Genomic DNA, 17,290 nt, shown 5'->3' on the forward strand with positions numbered 1-17,290 from the left:
AAGATGTTATCAGAGAATATATGCTGCGTGTTTAATTTTTGTCTGGAAAGACAGACATTACGGCGCATGTGTGGTAGCAGGTTAGCAGCAAATAGCTTTTTGACTGTGACATTGTTTGTTTGTATGTACGAGTCAGAAATAAATCTGGACAGCTCACATTAAGAAGTGGAAGAATTATTTTTTCAAGGCTTGGGACAGAAATTCGCCACTACAACGATAAACCACCGCGCACAACACTGTGTGAGAGCAGCCCAGCTCAAACAGCCAGTTCAAAGCTGCTGAATGACGGTGTTGATAACTGCTTAGATTTAAAATGACTTTTAAAAATCATTGCTATTCTTCCTCCTCAGCCCAACATCTGCAGGGAATTAAAATAGCAGCAATCGTCAAGTAGAAGTTCATAGAAGATGCTACATTCAACAGTGCTCAGCCACGTCTCACACACGCACAGAAAATCCAGTCCTCAGGATGTGAAGAGAGCCTTCAGAATAAAAATTTTGTTTGCTAGGGACCTAGCATTTACTAGACCAATCTTTACAGTAAGCGGTGGATCTGCATTGTTAGCCATCCTAGAAGCCCGACACAGAGGCCACAGGTTCTGCAAATTCACTCCAAGCCAGCTGGGACAAGCAGAGCAGGGTTCCAGTGAAATAGAAATAGATTTCTCAGAGAAATAGAGAAGCGAGGCACCGCTCCGTGTTTTTTGGATCAGGGCGTAAAAGAGCACCTTAAAGAAACTTCCAGCTTCACCAGGCGGCCATTACGGCACCCCCGGTGACGGGGCACTTACGCTGGAGAGGCAGAGCTGGGATATGGCACAGTTGAGTTGGGATCTCAAAGTTTTATGTCCAGCTTGGTTCAGCTTTGCCAAATCTTTGGCAGAAAGTCAAAAAGCATTCATGTGAGTGAAATCTGATGAAACCAATCTTTATATAATTTAAATTTCTCGATTTGATTAAATTTACAGAACTCAAGTAGCCTTGGTATGTGCCAACAATGATTCCTGCAACATTTTCAATCAATAACATGATAAATGATGCCAAAGTGACACAGACTGTTGATATTTACATTTCTGTAGCCTATTGTCCAGAGGTTTATGTATAAGTGAATGAGAGTTTAGTGTTGACCTCTAACCTGTGTGTCTTTGTGTCTTACCATGGTCCGCTCACTGTGGGTGTGTTCTGCTGGTGTTGGTGCAAGTTGGTCCAGTTCGTCAGACTCCTGAAGACCTGTTCTCCTCTGCAGGGCGGGACTGCCCTCTCTGCTGCGAGGATGCACCTTCACAACATGACAACATGTCTTACATTCAAACAAAAAGAGGTGTTCACATTTTGCTGCTTTACAGTTTTTACTGCCATACCTCTAGTTAATATATTTTTTTGCACTATGAATATTTTATTTGTCATCAGGTCATTTATTTTGGAAATTCTCATGTAGGAACTATTGTACTGCATGTTGTTTCCGCTGGTGCACCTGAGTGAGATGTACGCCCATGTTGAAGTATGAACATGGCAAGTTGAAGCAGGAGAGGCCAACTTAAGTCAGCGGAAGTTAAAGTGTTCATTTCTGCCTCTAAGCATGGGTCAGCCAGCGAGGTATGTTTTATATGTTATATAGATCATTTTATGTCTCTGTTTTACTCGTCTTACTATCTCATTGAATTTTATGTTGTTGTTCAATGGTGGCGTAGTTTGTGATCAACGTGCTATAACAATATCAATCCCAAGATTGTACAACTCATATGAAAGTAGAGCTGGGCGATATAAGATTTTTTCATATCACGATATGTTTTTTTTCATTTCAGGCGATAACGATATATATCACGATATAAGCCAAACAACTATATTTGTAAGATTTAAATGTGCCGTTGCTCACAAGTAAAATGTGAAATAATCAGCAGCTTGTTTTGATTTAAATATTTATTTCCCATAATAAGTTCAACAGGGTAGATGTACTTAAGGAACATAAGACTTCAGTTTCAGATAAATAAAGGCAAATATTGCAAACTACACAAAAGGCAGCCGCTAAAGCGTTTAAGTTTCAAAACAGAAAAAACAAAACAGACCACTAAATTGTCAATTCCACTTAGAAACAAAATTTTAATTCTAAAAATAAATCTTAGTTTGTTTTACAGAAGAACAGACAAAATTGACTAACTTTTGTCAATACCAAATAAACTGAGAACTAAAAGGAAATTCTCCATCTCTCCTTGTTGTATAGCTTAGCTTTTCAAACAGTTTTAACAGTTACTTTAGTCCAGAGGTTTCCAAAGTGTGGGGCCATTGCAGGGGGGGGCACGGTATGAAAAGAAAAAAAAAAAAAGAAAGCTTGAACACTGCTAGCATAATGGACAGGTTTTTGATGGGGCTCCCACACAAACGCAAAGCAGGAGATGAAGCATCGCCAAATATGTTTCCAAACCAACTTCCTTCCAAGCCAAAGACTAGAAAATATGGTGAAGCATATCTTCCCTTTGGCTTCACCTGCACAAGTGCCAAGGTAGGTCTGCCCTGCAGAATTAGTTTTCCCTGCGTCGGGAGCAGCGCTGTGCTCTCCAAATCACAGACAAACAGGATCCCACATTCTTGATTTTTAGTTCACAAACACTTCTTGTAATAACTAACTACTCCTGACATTTTGGACATGTTAGCTCTTTATGCAGTAAAGTTACAGTGGGATACAAATAATATCAGGCTGATCCTGCCACGATTTGTTCCCCCAGTTCAAATCACGGACTAACAGTATCCCACAGCTGTTTATGTTTTTGAACCCATTTTGCACAGAGAGGCATTTTTTGAAAAATTTATTGACAGCAATGTTGAATATTATTACACAGAAAAAAACCCAACTATATGTAAAATAATCACACTGTGATGCCTCTGCCTTTCTAAATGGAGGGACAGTAACTGCGTGTAAAACCTGAAGATTCAGGTCAGATTAACAGTAACAGTATTTTGTCTCTATCTGCCATTCTGCAATTCATCTCATGTAAACAATAACGTGGCGCACAGCGTGACGTGAAAAGAGGCACATACCTTTGACGTTGCGTGACGAACTCTGTAATCCTCGTCCACACGTAAACGCAAAAAAGGAGTTTTAAATAATCTCCGTTTTCGGTGAATCGCAACGCCGTTTACGTGTGGACGAAAGACCCAAACGCATAGAAACAGCTGCGTTTTCAAAAATACACGTGTAGGTGTGGACGCAGCGTAAAAGAGTTAGTAGTTATTGCCATTTACTTGTATTTGCTTAATTTTTTACTAAATGTTTGATGTGTGAAATAAACCGCAATGGAGCAAAATATGGGTGTGTGTGTTTGGAGGATGTGTTTGTGTGGTGGGGGGGCGCGAACATTTTTCTTGTAAAACAAAGGGGGGCCTGGCAAAAAAAGTTTGGGAACCACTGCTTTAGTCTGACAAAAGCCGAATGACGAATCAGCGCTTTCAGTCAGAGATTGAGCATGCACCGGTTTATTGTATTTCCAGACTTGCCTTCGGCACAATTTACAGTGCGCGCTACTCTATTTTTTGTCAGACTTGAAATAGCCGAAATACCTTCACACTACGGAACTTCTATGGCCCTTCCGTTCGACAGTCTCTCCGGCATTGGAACCATCATCTGTTTTTTCTTCAGTAACCTTCGCTCACGCTCTCGGTTGATTTTTCTCTAGTCGGCACACTCATTTCCTCCATTACCTGGGCAGCCCGGCTGGCTGCTTCCCAAACAAATACACATGTGCGCCTTGACACTTGTGCTGTACGTAACAAGTCACATGACGTGACGTTGCGGCTGTGATTGGTTCGGCTCTGCGCTACTTAATTTGGATTGGCTGTTCTTTTTTTTTCTTTTAAGAGGACAAGAGAGATGAGGCCTATCGCAATAGTTAAATTTTTCTATCGAGAAAAAGTTATTTCGCAATACATATCGTTATCGTTCTATCGCCCAGCTCTATATGAAAGCCCCCTTCATGCCATCAGTAAAAAGAACTCTTTTGAAAGTCATTAAAGAGTTCTTTAATGACTTTAAGAAGAGGTGGAAGTGATCAGTTATTCAGCACAAGAACTATTATCCATATGGTACCTTAGCCACAGTGGGTGAGTGCCGTCCGGGGATGGGTTTCAGAGGGAGACCGGGGGAATTTTGGGAGGTCTGGACCACAGAAGGTGCTGTGCTCTTCGTTCCGTGGGCCACAATCGCAGACGGCAAGCCCACCAAGCTGGTCTCAGCCTGGCTCCCAGAGAGAGAAGGAGTGAGCTGAGGCAGCCTGACTGAGGACCGAGGTTGGGGTTTTGGGGAGTTCTGAAGACTCTGGGTCTTTGCTGGTCCGTTGCCCAGTTCAACAGCTTCTACCGGCTCTAATTGGATTGATCTGGGTGATGGGACTGACTCTGACACACACCTGGTGAAAAAAGGAGCATTTTCAAGAGCGTTTTCTTGAGCAGTTTTAACTCTGAGTGAAAGTACTGAGTACCTGCGGAGAGAGCTGAGGGTGTCAGTCAGGGCTTTGACCCTCTTTAACATCGAGTCCATCTTAAGAGGCTCCTCCTTCAGGAAACGCATTGCCTCTACCTCCTGCCTCAACACCAAGCGCATCTTCATCTGCAGCTCTGGAAACTCACCTGGAAGATATCAAACATGGAAGGGAACTTTACTCTGTGTACACTACCAAATTCTACATGACATATCAGGTTAATTATTTATTTCATTATTTCAATAACTCCCAGAGGTGATTGATTGAATTTGTTACACTACTAAAATTTAGTCTTTGTGTTTTCAATTAATTAATTAATCATTAAAATCACTATAAAATTTATTAGAACATTATATGACCAAACCATTCATATATCAAAATACAGATCTAATGCATCCTATTACATGTTGGCCAATAAAATGATATGATCATCCACTTCTTGAATTGATTTTTCCTCAGATCAGCCTTCCGCATCAGTTCCGAAACAGCTTTTTTCTCTCTTCTCCCTCTGGATATTCTTCAGCAAAGGTTGTGTGTTTAATTTGGAAATGTCTTGCGACATTTGAGCTTTTATTGTTAGCCAGTCTCTCTCCACAAATTGGCATACTGGTAGGCCAGAATGAATCTGCCCAGGTATCATTAAATATTCTATTTCTTCAGATATTTTTCTTTTCTTACTTTTCTCCGGCTTCCGCAAGCGTGATGCTTGTTTTGAGTGCCGAAAAATAATAAAATATAATTTAATTTTAATATTTCAAGATCACAATAATCTTCCAATTTAGAACTACAATTTAAAAAATAACTAACACAAATAAAGTACACCTCAATTAAATACATATAATTTATTTTCCCAAGCCACACGGAGCCGCAGTATAAGGATGAAAGAGCCGCATGCACTGCAGGTTGCTGACCCCTGCCCCTAAACCCACTAACCTTTGAGAATGGCCAGAGTTTCCCCGACCCCCCGCAGGCTCATCGCTCCTTCCTCTATGTCTCTCAGAGTTACACTCAGCTGGCTTGTACCGGTAATGGAGCTTCTTTGCAAATGGTCCACATAGTCCTCCAGTTCACTGCAAAGTAAAGAACACAGAAGACAGAAACATATGGCGTCAACAGTCACAGGCAGCATAGTCAACTGTGTGACAGCCTGCTGCAGACACAAGATGGCAGCAGAGAGCAGATTTAAGGAGTCACAGTCAATGGTCCTGTGTGTGGCCCTAATATAAAGATAATAGAGATCTGGATCAGTGATTATTACGTTAATTCTTTTTGTGAATAACTTGAAAACTGCTGCACCTAAAAGTCTGCTGTATAAAATGTTCAATTGACTGGAATGTTCTGACACGGCATCTTGTAGCTTGCCAGCACTTTACCAGAGAGACCAGCCTGACAACATCTACATATTTGTAACACATAAACCATCATCAAAAGTGATGTACATATAAAAGCTTGGGTGCTGCAAGATTAGATTAGATTAGATTAGATTAGATTAGATTGAACTTCAATTTCATTGCAGAGCTTACAAGTAATATAAAAGTACATATGCAGTTAGCCTCTAACCTCAAGTGCAGGAGCAATAAATGCATAGACACTATGCACATAAATATATAAATATACATAATATAATAACCAGAGCTAAGTGAGCAACATCAAGCAGGCTTATAGAGCTACAGCAACATCAAGCAGGTCTACAGAGCGACACAACACCCCCACCTGACATAATCTGACCACCTCTCACTGCTCCTCATCCCTGCCTACATCCCCTGCAGCAAACAGCACCTGGGTCATTAAAACATGGCTAGATGGTGCTCTCCTCCGACTACAGGACTGTTTCGATATAACAGCCTGGTCCATCTTTGAACAACGGGACCTGGAGACCTTCAGTCAGTCTGTCCCTTTCTACATTAAGTGTTGTGTAGATGTGACAGCAACAGAAGCCAAACGTGTTTATCCTAACCCAAAACCTTATGGCTGTGGTTAAAGGCTGCGCAGACCAACTGGCAGGGATCCTCACAGATTGAATGACTGTCTCACTGTGTCCCACATCAGCAGTGATGACGCGCTGTGAGAGACCCTGCTTATGCAGTTCAACAACTCGACCACGTTCACGTTGCCTTTGTCATCAGAACATCATGAAAGTGTGACTACCTGACAAAAAATGACAATGAATCCACATTTTTGCCACAGATTTGGCCTTTTAAAGGCGTGTGGTCCTAAACTTTTGATCAGCCGTAAAACAGCCTGTGTTATGGCCCTAGCAGGGCCTCCTCCTGAAGGTGCCTGTGTGGGAGTGTCCTTCAATCACTTCTGCCTGAGGTGCCACCTTTCCCTTTTACACAGCTGACTCTCGTCAGTAATTAAAAGTATTTAAGCCCAGGGAAAGGTGAGCTCTGGGCCAGAGTGCCATGTGAGTGGTTACAGCTAGTGAGCTGAGTGTTTGTGGTTGGCAGCTAGTGAGCTTTTTACTTTATTGACCAAGGCTTGAGTTTTGTTTGTTTCTTTAAATGGTGATAGCGGCTTGTCCGTCTCTTTTAGTTGAGCTACTTTAACAAAACTCCTTAATTTAACCCTTTTGCCTCCTTGACTCCTTTTTCTGACCCGGACACTTTTTGTTACTTCCCCCTCACCGCCTAGACCTCTCAGGGGAACGTAACAGCCTGTTTCAGTTTAGGTGTTGTTTTCAATAAATTCCATGCTCAAAAATGTTTTGTCTCACTCCAGTTTCTTCTTGTTGCATGTTGAAGCTCTACTTGGAATCCTGTTAAGATCCAACCATGCAAAATATGATTTTTGCCCATTTTTCAAGTGGTCTTAAACTTTTGATCAGGACTATATGTTGATTGGTTTCTGGAGTTTACTATCCACTAAAGCATATTTTCAAAATGGTTATATGCAATAAAATTCCAAAATAAATTAGGCAAGGAAAAAAGTATTCCTTTTGTTCTATGTTCCAGCCTCAGCTACTTTGACATAGTAACATCTCCTCTAATATTTCCACCTCTGATGAAGTCTCCCAAGTGTGAGCTTTAATTTGATAACAAGAGCAGGAACCTCAGAAAGAACCTTAGGGCTTAAGAGACTAGGCTGGCTTGATATGTTGGTATTTGGTTAAACGTGTGTTTGAATGCGCATAGAGAAACATAACTGTGTCCCAGTTATTCAGAAACTCCTACTCATGAACCTTCATAAATGCCAACCCATGTTAGCAGAGTACGTTGAAAAAAGAAGTTAATGTGTAGCATGTTATTATGTGAATGAATTATGATGTGTTTGGAAGACCATGCCATACCAAATCAAATCACTTCCCACCCCACTCCTCTATTTTTAACAATTGCTTTTTAACATTAGGCCTACAAATGTTAATATGTCATGCCATGCATGCCACCAATGATTTGACTTCAGCTGCATTTTACACTATAAAGGGTCATGATGTCAGACCATGTCTGTGAATGTTGAAAGGACTAAATCATGGTCAATCAGTGCTTTAACTTTAAATGAAAGAGGACAGCTGACATCTTGACATCAGCATCTATTCAGGTCAGCAACTCTTAAAGCCTGATGTAAAGATACTACACATAACTACCCTTTTATATAACAGCTGGAAGGGAGCAGATCTAAACAAAACAAGGTTGGACAAGGGCTAGACATGGGTTCAAACAAAGGTAGGACTTTTGGAGTTGCAGTAAAAGCTTTCACTGGGAGTGGGGTGGCTCTGTCGGCCAACAGTGAAGTTGAGTAACATCAGAGGATGATTCCTTTGGTTGCAAAAAGAAATCTATGGGAAATTGAACCTTCAGCAGCAGTTATGACCTCAACAAATATTTTACAGATAAGTTTATGGTTTCAGTTGCTAGTTTCGAGTTTCATTGTAAAATTGCACTAGATAAATTTCAATTGAACATAATGTTAATTTTGTAAATGATTATCCCAGTTATAGTCCAGCATGATAATAAAGCAAGTTATGTATCTCAGTTTCTCCGTTAGATCCACTCCTCACTTGTTTGGATTAAAACCACCAAGATGTTGATGCTTAGGATTGCAAAATGGCATCTGAGCAAACCACAAGACTGCCAGAGCAATTTCCTTCAGAGATATGACACCAAAGTGATGTTTATCCATAATGCACAGCACAACGTTTGGAAAAAAAAAACCCTAATACAGCATACCAGCACAAACACCTAACACCAACCATCAGAACGGTGGTGGAAGGATGAAAATTTGGGCATCTATGAACTCCTCTGTTCACCTGTTCAGTATTCTAGAGTCACTTGTGAGGCCATCTATCTTACAGCTAAAGCTTGGATCAAACTTGGTCATCAACAAGACAACAAGGAAATCTACAAGAGCTTTTATCTATAAAAAAGAAAAGAATCAAGGTGCTGCAGTGGTCCAAAGTGCAGACCTCAACCTGACTGAAATGCTGTGGCGGGCCATTCAGACAGCTGAGCATAGACCTTGACAAACTTCAACAATGCTGTAAAGAGAGGGGGAAAATTTCTACAAGTTAATGCTGTGAAATGTGGTTCTACAAGCTATTGATTCATGGGGTGTCCTTAGTTATTAATAGTGTTACATCCCTGGATGGATCCTATCCACTGGATACTGTGGCTCCTATGAAAAAGAAAGCCTCACAAATAGCTCACATAACTCACAGATGCATGCCTTGCAGCAGTTAACTCAGAAGGTGGAGAGGAAATGGTGTCTCACTATGTTAACAGATCTTCATATAGGCTGCAAAACTGCTTGTTTCTTTATTTTAAAAAGGCCTTCGTAAAGCTAGAACATTACTATTTGCCAATGATCGAGGAAAAACTAGATCATTTTAAAAGCCTTTAGTTAAACCCAGCTGTCTTATTTAATTTTAAGCCAGTTTCAAGCCTTTTTTTTCTCAGAAATTCTTGAAAGAGTAAGTTGTGAAACAGCTAACTGATCATCTGCAGAGGAACAATTTATTTGAAAAGTTAACTCAGGTTTCAGAAATCATCACAGTACAGAAACAGCATTAGTGAAGGTTACAAATGATCTTATCATATTGGATTGTCTGTCAGAACAGACCATTACAATATGTCTGATGACAAGCACAGTGTGGTTATTGGCTACTCCTTCAAAAGATTAGTATTTTAAAAAATTCTTGAATTCTTAAATTCATATTTTTACCTAAGCTGTGTGAGTATTCTCTCCTCTTCAGCAAGGTAGAGGGTCCTCTCCTCTTCCAATTCAGCTCTCTGTCTGAATGCTGCCTCCTCAAATTGAGCCAGCCGATCACACATCAACACCACTAGCTCGCGGCCTGCCATCTGCAGTGTAGAACTCACAGTCTCCTGGTTTGATAACTGAAAAACATCCAGCAAGTCAGGAATCAAGAAAATGTTTTGGGGTTTTCAGAGCAAATATTGGTAATATGGCCATTTCAGCATAACACTTAATCTATAATAGCTTGTTTTAGGCAAATGATGAACTGAGGTGTTGCAGCAAGGCCCAGCATAAGATCATCTTCTCCTTTCGACTGCTCTCTTCAGGGATCACAACAAGTGATAATTTACCTCGATCTCACCGTCCAACCCTCACAAGCATCCTCCACTGTGACACCTACCCTCTGCATGTCCTTCTTCACTATATCCATGAGGTCTTCTCCTTGTCCTCCTGCTGGGTAGCTGCATACTCAGAATTCTTTGCCCAATATGTTGTTTACCCCTCCTTTGCACATCTCTAACTTTTACTCCAACCTAAAGTGGCAGCAAATTATTGCCACCATACAAACCATAAGTCCCAGCAGGTCTCACTACCATCCTATAAACCTTCCCTTTCAGTCTTGCTGCTTTCCTTCTGTCACAAATCATCCCTGACACTCACACCACCCTGGCTGCACTCTTCTTCAGGTCTCTTGTGTCTGTTGCTTTGGATGATTGCCCCCAGGTATTTAAACCCTGACTACCTCTACTCCTTGCATCTTCATTGTTACACCTGTCTTCCTCGTATTCACACATACATTATATTCTGTCTTGCTTCTTACATTCCTGTTCTCTCCAGTGCCTACCTCCACCTCTCCAGGCTGTCTTCCACTGCTCTCTGCTCTCACTACAGATCACAGTGTCATCTGTAAACATCATAGTCCACAGAGACTCTGTCTAAACTCATCTGTCAGCCTGTCCATCAGCACTGCAAACAAGAAGGGGCTCAGAGCTGATCCCTGATGTAATCCCACCCACTCAACAGTTTGATACTGTTGTCCATAATATTTTATTATAGCAATTAGAGCACTCTGTAGGTATTAATTATGGAGTTCCACAGGGCTCCGTGTTAGGACCAATTTGGTTTACATTATACATGCTTCCCTTAGGCAGTATCATCAATCATAGCATACAGTTTCAGTCATTTGCTATGCAGATGACACCCAACTCTATCTATCCATGAAGCCAGATAACAGACATCAATTAGTTAAACTGCAGGAATGTCTTAAAGACAAAGACCTGGATGTCCTCCAATTTCCTGTTTGTAAATTCAGATAAAACTGAGCTTATTATACACAGCCCCAAAAATCTTACAAATATGGTATCTAACTAGATGCTTACTCTGGATGGCATTACCTTGGCGTCCGGTAACACTGTGAGGAATCTTGGATTCCTTTTTGACCAGGACATGTCCTTCGATGTCAAATTGTCACCAAAGCACATGCTCATGGGGAGGGGGGGGTGTATCTGATTGTTGAGGTTTTCTCTGATTTCTCTGTATGTACAGCACCTTAAGGCAACTATCGTTATGATTTGGCGCTACATAAATAAAACTAAATTGAAGTGAATTGATTTGGCTTGGAGCACTTGGAGTTGTCAGTAAGACAACATAAGTAGTTTAAAAGTGCACGTCAATATTTACTACTATTATTAATAACAGTATTACTTGTGTTGCATTAACTGTAAATAGTGAGCAGAGTTGAGTACCTGTAACTGTCTGAGTTGGTTCAACTGGAATCGCAGCTCACACACATTCCTCTTGGCTGACACTAAACGCTGTTGCATTCTGCTGTCAGAAGCAGGGGCCCGAGGAGCTGGATGGATGGAGGTAAAGCTGTCAGTCAAAGCAGCAGGATTCTGAGGCTCAGATGATACTCCTGAAGGTCAAAGAAATAGTTTTTTTTTTGTAATTTTCACACCATGAGATACACTCATAGTGGCAATATGTACATTTAAGAAACCTCTCACCAAGTCTGTTGTTTATAAGGTTGCATTCTGGACTCTCACTAAAAAACACAGAGTAAGACAGACAAAAGACTTAAAATGACTGTTTTAACTCAGGTTTACACCGTATACAGAATTAATCTAACTTTATGAGGTAAAGATCTGTTAGTCAAACTAATATTATATTTGATTAAATGAATTCTTGTTTTATGCAAATTGTTATTTTAAATACTACCAACAACAAACATAATAAAATAATTAATATAGTAATTGTTAATATCAGTAGATGTTACAGACCTGACAGCATCCTTGTCTCCTGGTCCTATGGACAAAGCGTGGTGCACTAGCCCCGTTAGACTGGCTATCTGCTCCTCCATGGCTTTGATTCTCTCACTGATATATAGGAATACATACATTATTATCCTTCGCATAACACTTATATGAACCATGAGAACAGCTTGCCACCATGTAACTGTCATAATTTCATTTAAGCACCATTTCCCAACCATTGGTCTCATGATTCTTTATATTGGAAGGGAAATACACTCCAATATTAGTGGATGAGAAATTTTGAGAGCATCCTGGTACTTCACCCTGAGTCTACATCATCAGGAGGAAGAAGGGTTCAGATGATCAGCTGTAACCATACACTTTATCAAAGGAACAGTTGAAGCTTAATCTTAAAAACAACTCCTCTCCCCACTTCCTCACTGGTCACTTCCCCATTGACACTTAGTTTAGCTATGAATCTGAGCTCCTTGTGCTACCTACTGATCATACTTGAAAAAGCCTTGAAGGACAAAATAAGGTTAATAATTTTATGCATTTTGTGACTTAAGTGGGGTCAGTTTTGGAAGAGTCCAGCTGAACCAAGCACAACTTTTGTTAATGGAGTTTTACTTTTATAACACATTTCTACTCCGAGCATTCAAAGCAAATCTCAAGAGGCCTGTTTTTTTAATTTGCAGATATCATAACTGTGTGATATTTTGCAGTTACCGAGTGTCAGATTTTCAAACTTCTACTACGTAATTTTGACCTAGTAACAGAAATATCTCATAGGACAAATGTGAGATAAGTCGTTAGTTGTGTATTTAATTCAAAAAGGGCAACATGTCATGTTCTGTTCTTGTAGCAGAGTATATCTGGGCTGATTATCAGCTACTGGAATAATCTATCACTATAAGCATTCACTGAGTGTAATATAAGGACTATTTTTGTGATGCAACTGGCTAAACATGGAAAATAACTGAACCGACACTGCAAAAACTCAAAATCTTAGCAAGTATATTTGTCTTATTTCTAGTCAAAATAATCTCACCACACTTAAAATAGGACAAAACCAGCTAAAGAGTAACATCTCAGTAAGATATATTAACTTGTTTTTAGACTGTGGATCTTGAAACTAGAAAATTTTCACTGTTCCATTGGCAGATTTTTTCACTTAATACAAGATATTTTTGCTTGAAATAAGAGGAAAATCTGTTTCCTGTGGTTTTGTCATAGGCTGCAATGCAACAAGACAATTACTCTGGCTATCAGCTCACCTTTGAGCATTGCTGGCATTCATATGGCCCTGAAACAGTCTCTTAGTTTGTCCGACAGGACTGTCAGCAAAAACAGATGAGGTGGAGGATGAGGATCCACTTCCTCTGCTTCTGCTTATAATCTCTAGTGTAGCACTGTTATAGTCCTGCCCCAGGGACCGGTGAATCAGTGACTTCTTCTCAGGAGACACTAGGCCCACACCTCCGATGATTTGTCCACCATCAAACATCCTGACTTCACTGAGTCTGTGAGGGGAACTAGGCAGGATTTTGGTTCCCATTGGGGGAAGCTGACCGCCAGCATACCTCCTACTCTTCCGCCTAGAGAAAGGAAAAGCAGATGGAATAGAAAATGAATGTATGTACAGCAGTGTTAAACCCACATACAATATGGTCCTTTGATAAACTGATTAATTGATTTTTCATCTATTTATCAAAGTCTCTAATTTCTATTGTAGTTTTCATTATAATAGAGATGGATATAATAGCAATCACAAAATCTAGAAAAAACCCATTACATAGTTAGTTATTACAAGTCATCAATTGATTTTCATGTCATTGATTGAAATAAATATTTGTTCCTAATCTTGTAGTTGGTCACCAGGTTTGCACACATCTCAGGAGGAATTTTTGCCTACTTCTCTAACTAACTCTAAATCCTTTAGGTTTCTTGACTACTGCCAAGCAAGTTGAAGCTTCAGCTACCTTCACAGGCTTTCTACAGGATGGTATGGGGGAAAGAGCTTACATGGAACTCTAGACCACTGATGTTTTTTTACATGACAAAAGCAATTTAGACAAAAGAAATTTAAACAAACAATTTTTTTTTTACAAAGAACGATTTAGTATACACAACTGCACCAAATTGTGGATTATTAAACATTATGTCTCTCCCTTCTGAGTCCCTGTTAGTACATAAATTAATAATTGATGAACATATTGATTTAGTTTGCTTTAAAGACACCTGGTTAGAGCAGAATAATTATGTTAGTTTAAATGAATCAATAGCCTTGAATCCTTGAACCACAAGCAAAAGAGGGTGTGGCAGCAATCTTCCACTCCATCTTACAATCATCCAAAGACCCACACAGAGTTTTTAATTAATTTGAAAGCTTGATGCTAATAATTTCCTCTTCAGTTATTAAGGTATTCTGATTTTGATTTTGATTCAGATACTCCTGGAAGAAATATAATCCAGTTCAGTTCAATTTTATTTATATAGTGCCAAATCGCAATAACAGTTGCTTCAAGGTGCTTTAAACTGATAAAGACTCCACAACAATACAGAGAAAACAAATAAAATCCCAACAATCAGATGGTCCCCTATGAACAAGCACTTTGGTGACAGTGTAGAGGAAAAAAGCTCCCTTTAACAGTAAGAAACCTCCGGTTACCTACGTTCAGGGAGGGGCGGCTATATGTCACGACCAGCTGGGGGTGAGGGAAGGAAGACATTGACAAAGACATGCCAGAGAAGAGACCCATAGATTAATAATAACTTATGATTAAAAGCAGAGAAAAAAGAGCAGAAAAAAAAGAGTGAAGAAGAAACGCTCGGTGATAATGGAAAGCCTACTGCAGTGTAACTAAGGGAGTATTCACAGTAACCTGATCCAGCCCTAACTATATGTTTTATCAAAAAGGAAAGTTTTAAGATGAATCTTAAAAGTAAATCCAAATCTAAACTGGGAGCACATGGCTCTGCCTCCCATTCTACTTTTGAATACCCGAGGAACCACAAGTAAACCAGAAGCCTGAGAGCAAAATGCTCTACTGGAGTGAGAAGACATTAAGCGGTCTTTAAGATAAGATGGGGCCTGATTATTCAAGACCTTGTATGCAATGAGAAGGATTTTAAATTCAGTTCTGGATTTAGATATATATCTGAGCAATAAAGCTTATGAGTAGGAAACACTGTTGTATCCGGCCTGCTTTATGCACAAAAATAATCACGTGAGTAAATGACTAAATTAATACAATCCATGTAGAGATTTGTTTTCCTGTGCCAAAACTTGTTGATTATATGATTTTTGGCCAGGTCTGCCCTCAACAGCATACACAGGCTGTACATTCACCTTAAAACATTTGCTATATAAAAGACTTACAGGATAGCTGGGTCTGATGCTTGAGTGATATAACATCACCAGTGTTGGGAAGGTTACTTTTAATATGTATTCCACTACAGATTACAGGATACATGCCCCAAAATGTATTTTGTAACTTATTCCGTTACGTTACTCAATGAGAGTAACGTATTCTGAATACTTTGGATTACTTTATATATTATCATGCTTTTTACAACTACATGAATGTACTATTACTGTGTGATTTATTAATATTACTGAAGGGTACTCGCCATACCAATACCAACTAGATTTTTAAATCTTAATATAAAAGGAGTAACAGTAGGGTGGCTGTAGCTCAGGAGGTAGAGCAGGTCACCTACTGATCGGAAGGTCGGTGGTTCGATCCCTGGCTCCTCCAGTCTGCATATCAAGTATCCTTGGGCAAGATACTAACCCCAACTTGCTCTCCGATGCATCCATCCAGTATCAAATTCAAATTCAAATTTTATTTGTCATACACAGTATGACATAGGGGTGAAATGCTTGTAGCTGTACAATGCCCGACCATTAAATGACAGAAAAAAGTTTTACAGAATTTACAGGTTACTACAAAATTTACAAATTAACTTAGAAATTTACAGTAAAAAATGTGCAAATAGCAGAAAGAGATTATAAAGATTATAAATTATAGGAAATGTGTGGTGGTGCGTGTGTTAATGTGATGTGTGTGAGAGTCCAGTCTTATAGTGATGTGATGTGTGTGGGAAAGTCCAGTCCTACACCTGGTTCAGGGCCCGGATAGCCTGGGGGAAGAAGCTCCTCCTCATTCTCTCTGTTTTGGCCTTAAGGGAGCGGAAGCGCTTCCCAGACCTCAACAGTGAGAAAAGTCCATTGTTGGGATGGGAGAGGTCCATCATAATCTTCCTAGCTTTGGACTTGCACCGCTTGGTGTAGATGGACAGCAGGTCAGGGAGCTCTGATTGAATGATGCGTTCGGCCGAGCGCACCACTCTTTGCAGATCTCGTCTGTCCTGCTTGGTGCTGTTCCCAAACCAGGTGCAGATGTTTCCCGTCAGGATGCTCTCGATGGTGCAGGAGTAAAAGTTCTTGAGCACCTTCAGTAGCAGATGGAAGTCTCTAAGTCTTCTGAGGAAGAAGAGACGCTGACGGGCTTTCTTAACCAGGGTGTTGATGTGACAGGACCATGACAGGTCCTGAGTGATGTGGACACCCAGGTATCGGAAACTGTCCACTCTCTCCACTGGCGTGCCACTGATGATGAGGGGTTTGTAATTCCTCGCCTGCTTTGTAGTGAAGTCCACGATCAGCTCCTTAGTCTTGCTGATGTTTAGGAGGAGGTTATTCTCCTGGCACCAGGTCTCCAGGTTCCTAATCTCCTCCAGGTAGGCCGTCTTGATGTTGTCGGAGATCAGGCCTACAGCAACAGTGTCGTCAGCAAACTTGACAATGGAGGTGGTGTCTGATGTGGCTACACAGTCATAAGTGTACAGTGAGTACAGCAGGGGGCTTAAAACACAGCCCTGAGGCACTCCAGTGCTGAGTGAGATGGAGGGGGAGACTTGTTTTCCCACCCTCACTGATTGGGGTCTGTCTGTGAGGAAGTTGAGGATCCACTGACACAGTGATGAGCTGAGTCCTAGATCCGTCAACTTGGTGAAAAGCTTAGAGGGAATTATTGTGTTGAATGCTGAACTGTAGTCCACGAACAGCATCCTAACATAATTCCCTCTGCCAGTGTCCAGGTGACTCAGGGATGTGTGGAGCAGATGAGATATGGCATCGTCTGTGGAACGATTAGTCCGGTAAGCAAACTGAAGTGAGTCGATGGTGGCAGGAAGTGAAGAAGTGATGTGATCTCTCATCAGTCTTTCAAAACACTTCATCACAATTGAAGTCAGTGCTACTGGACGGTAGTCATTGTGGCAAGCGGGCTGTTGTTTCTTTGGAACAGGAACAATAATGGACTGTTTGAAGCACGTGGGAACCACTGCTTGGGCCAGGGAGAGGTTG

General features: G+C 40.5%; 1 protein-coding gene across 6 annotated transcripts in view; it reads right to left on the reverse strand.

Moving 5' to 3' along the window:
* The window catches only part of si:ch211-207d6.2 (sickle tail protein), an 81,014-nt gene that overhangs the window by 22,737 nt on the left and 40,987 nt on the right, over positions 1-17,290 (reverse strand). For 5 of the 6 annotated variants that reach the window (XR_005609061.1, XM_039602251.1, XM_039602249.1 and 2 more), the window contains exons 7-15: positions 13,194-13,514; positions 11,944-12,039; positions 11,671-11,708; positions 11,410-11,579; positions 9,629-9,804; positions 5,405-5,541; positions 4,472-4,619; positions 4,081-4,399; positions 1,156-1,278 (exon numbers count right to left, since the gene is read on the reverse strand). Coding sequence is in view for 5 of the 6 variants with exons in the window: in XM_039602251.1 (XP_039458185.1) it covers positions 1,156-1,278; positions 4,081-4,399; positions 4,472-4,619; positions 5,405-5,541; positions 9,629-9,804; positions 11,410-11,579; positions 11,671-11,708; positions 11,944-12,039; positions 13,194-13,514 (1,528 nt within the window). In the remaining variant the exon portion in view is untranslated. The remainder of the gene's footprint in view (positions 1-1,155; positions 1,279-4,080; positions 4,400-4,471; positions 4,620-5,404; positions 5,542-9,628; positions 9,805-11,409; positions 11,580-11,670; positions 11,709-11,943; positions 12,040-13,193; positions 13,515-17,290) is intronic. The other variant, XM_039602250.1, reaches the window with a different exon arrangement.

Source organism: Oreochromis aureus, linkage group 18 (assembly GCF_013358895.1).
Source record: "Oreochromis aureus strain Israel breed Guangdong linkage group 18, ZZ_aureus, whole genome shotgun sequence".
NCBI classification, from domain to species: domain Eukaryota; kingdom Metazoa; phylum Chordata; class Actinopteri; order Cichliformes; family Cichlidae; genus Oreochromis; species Oreochromis aureus.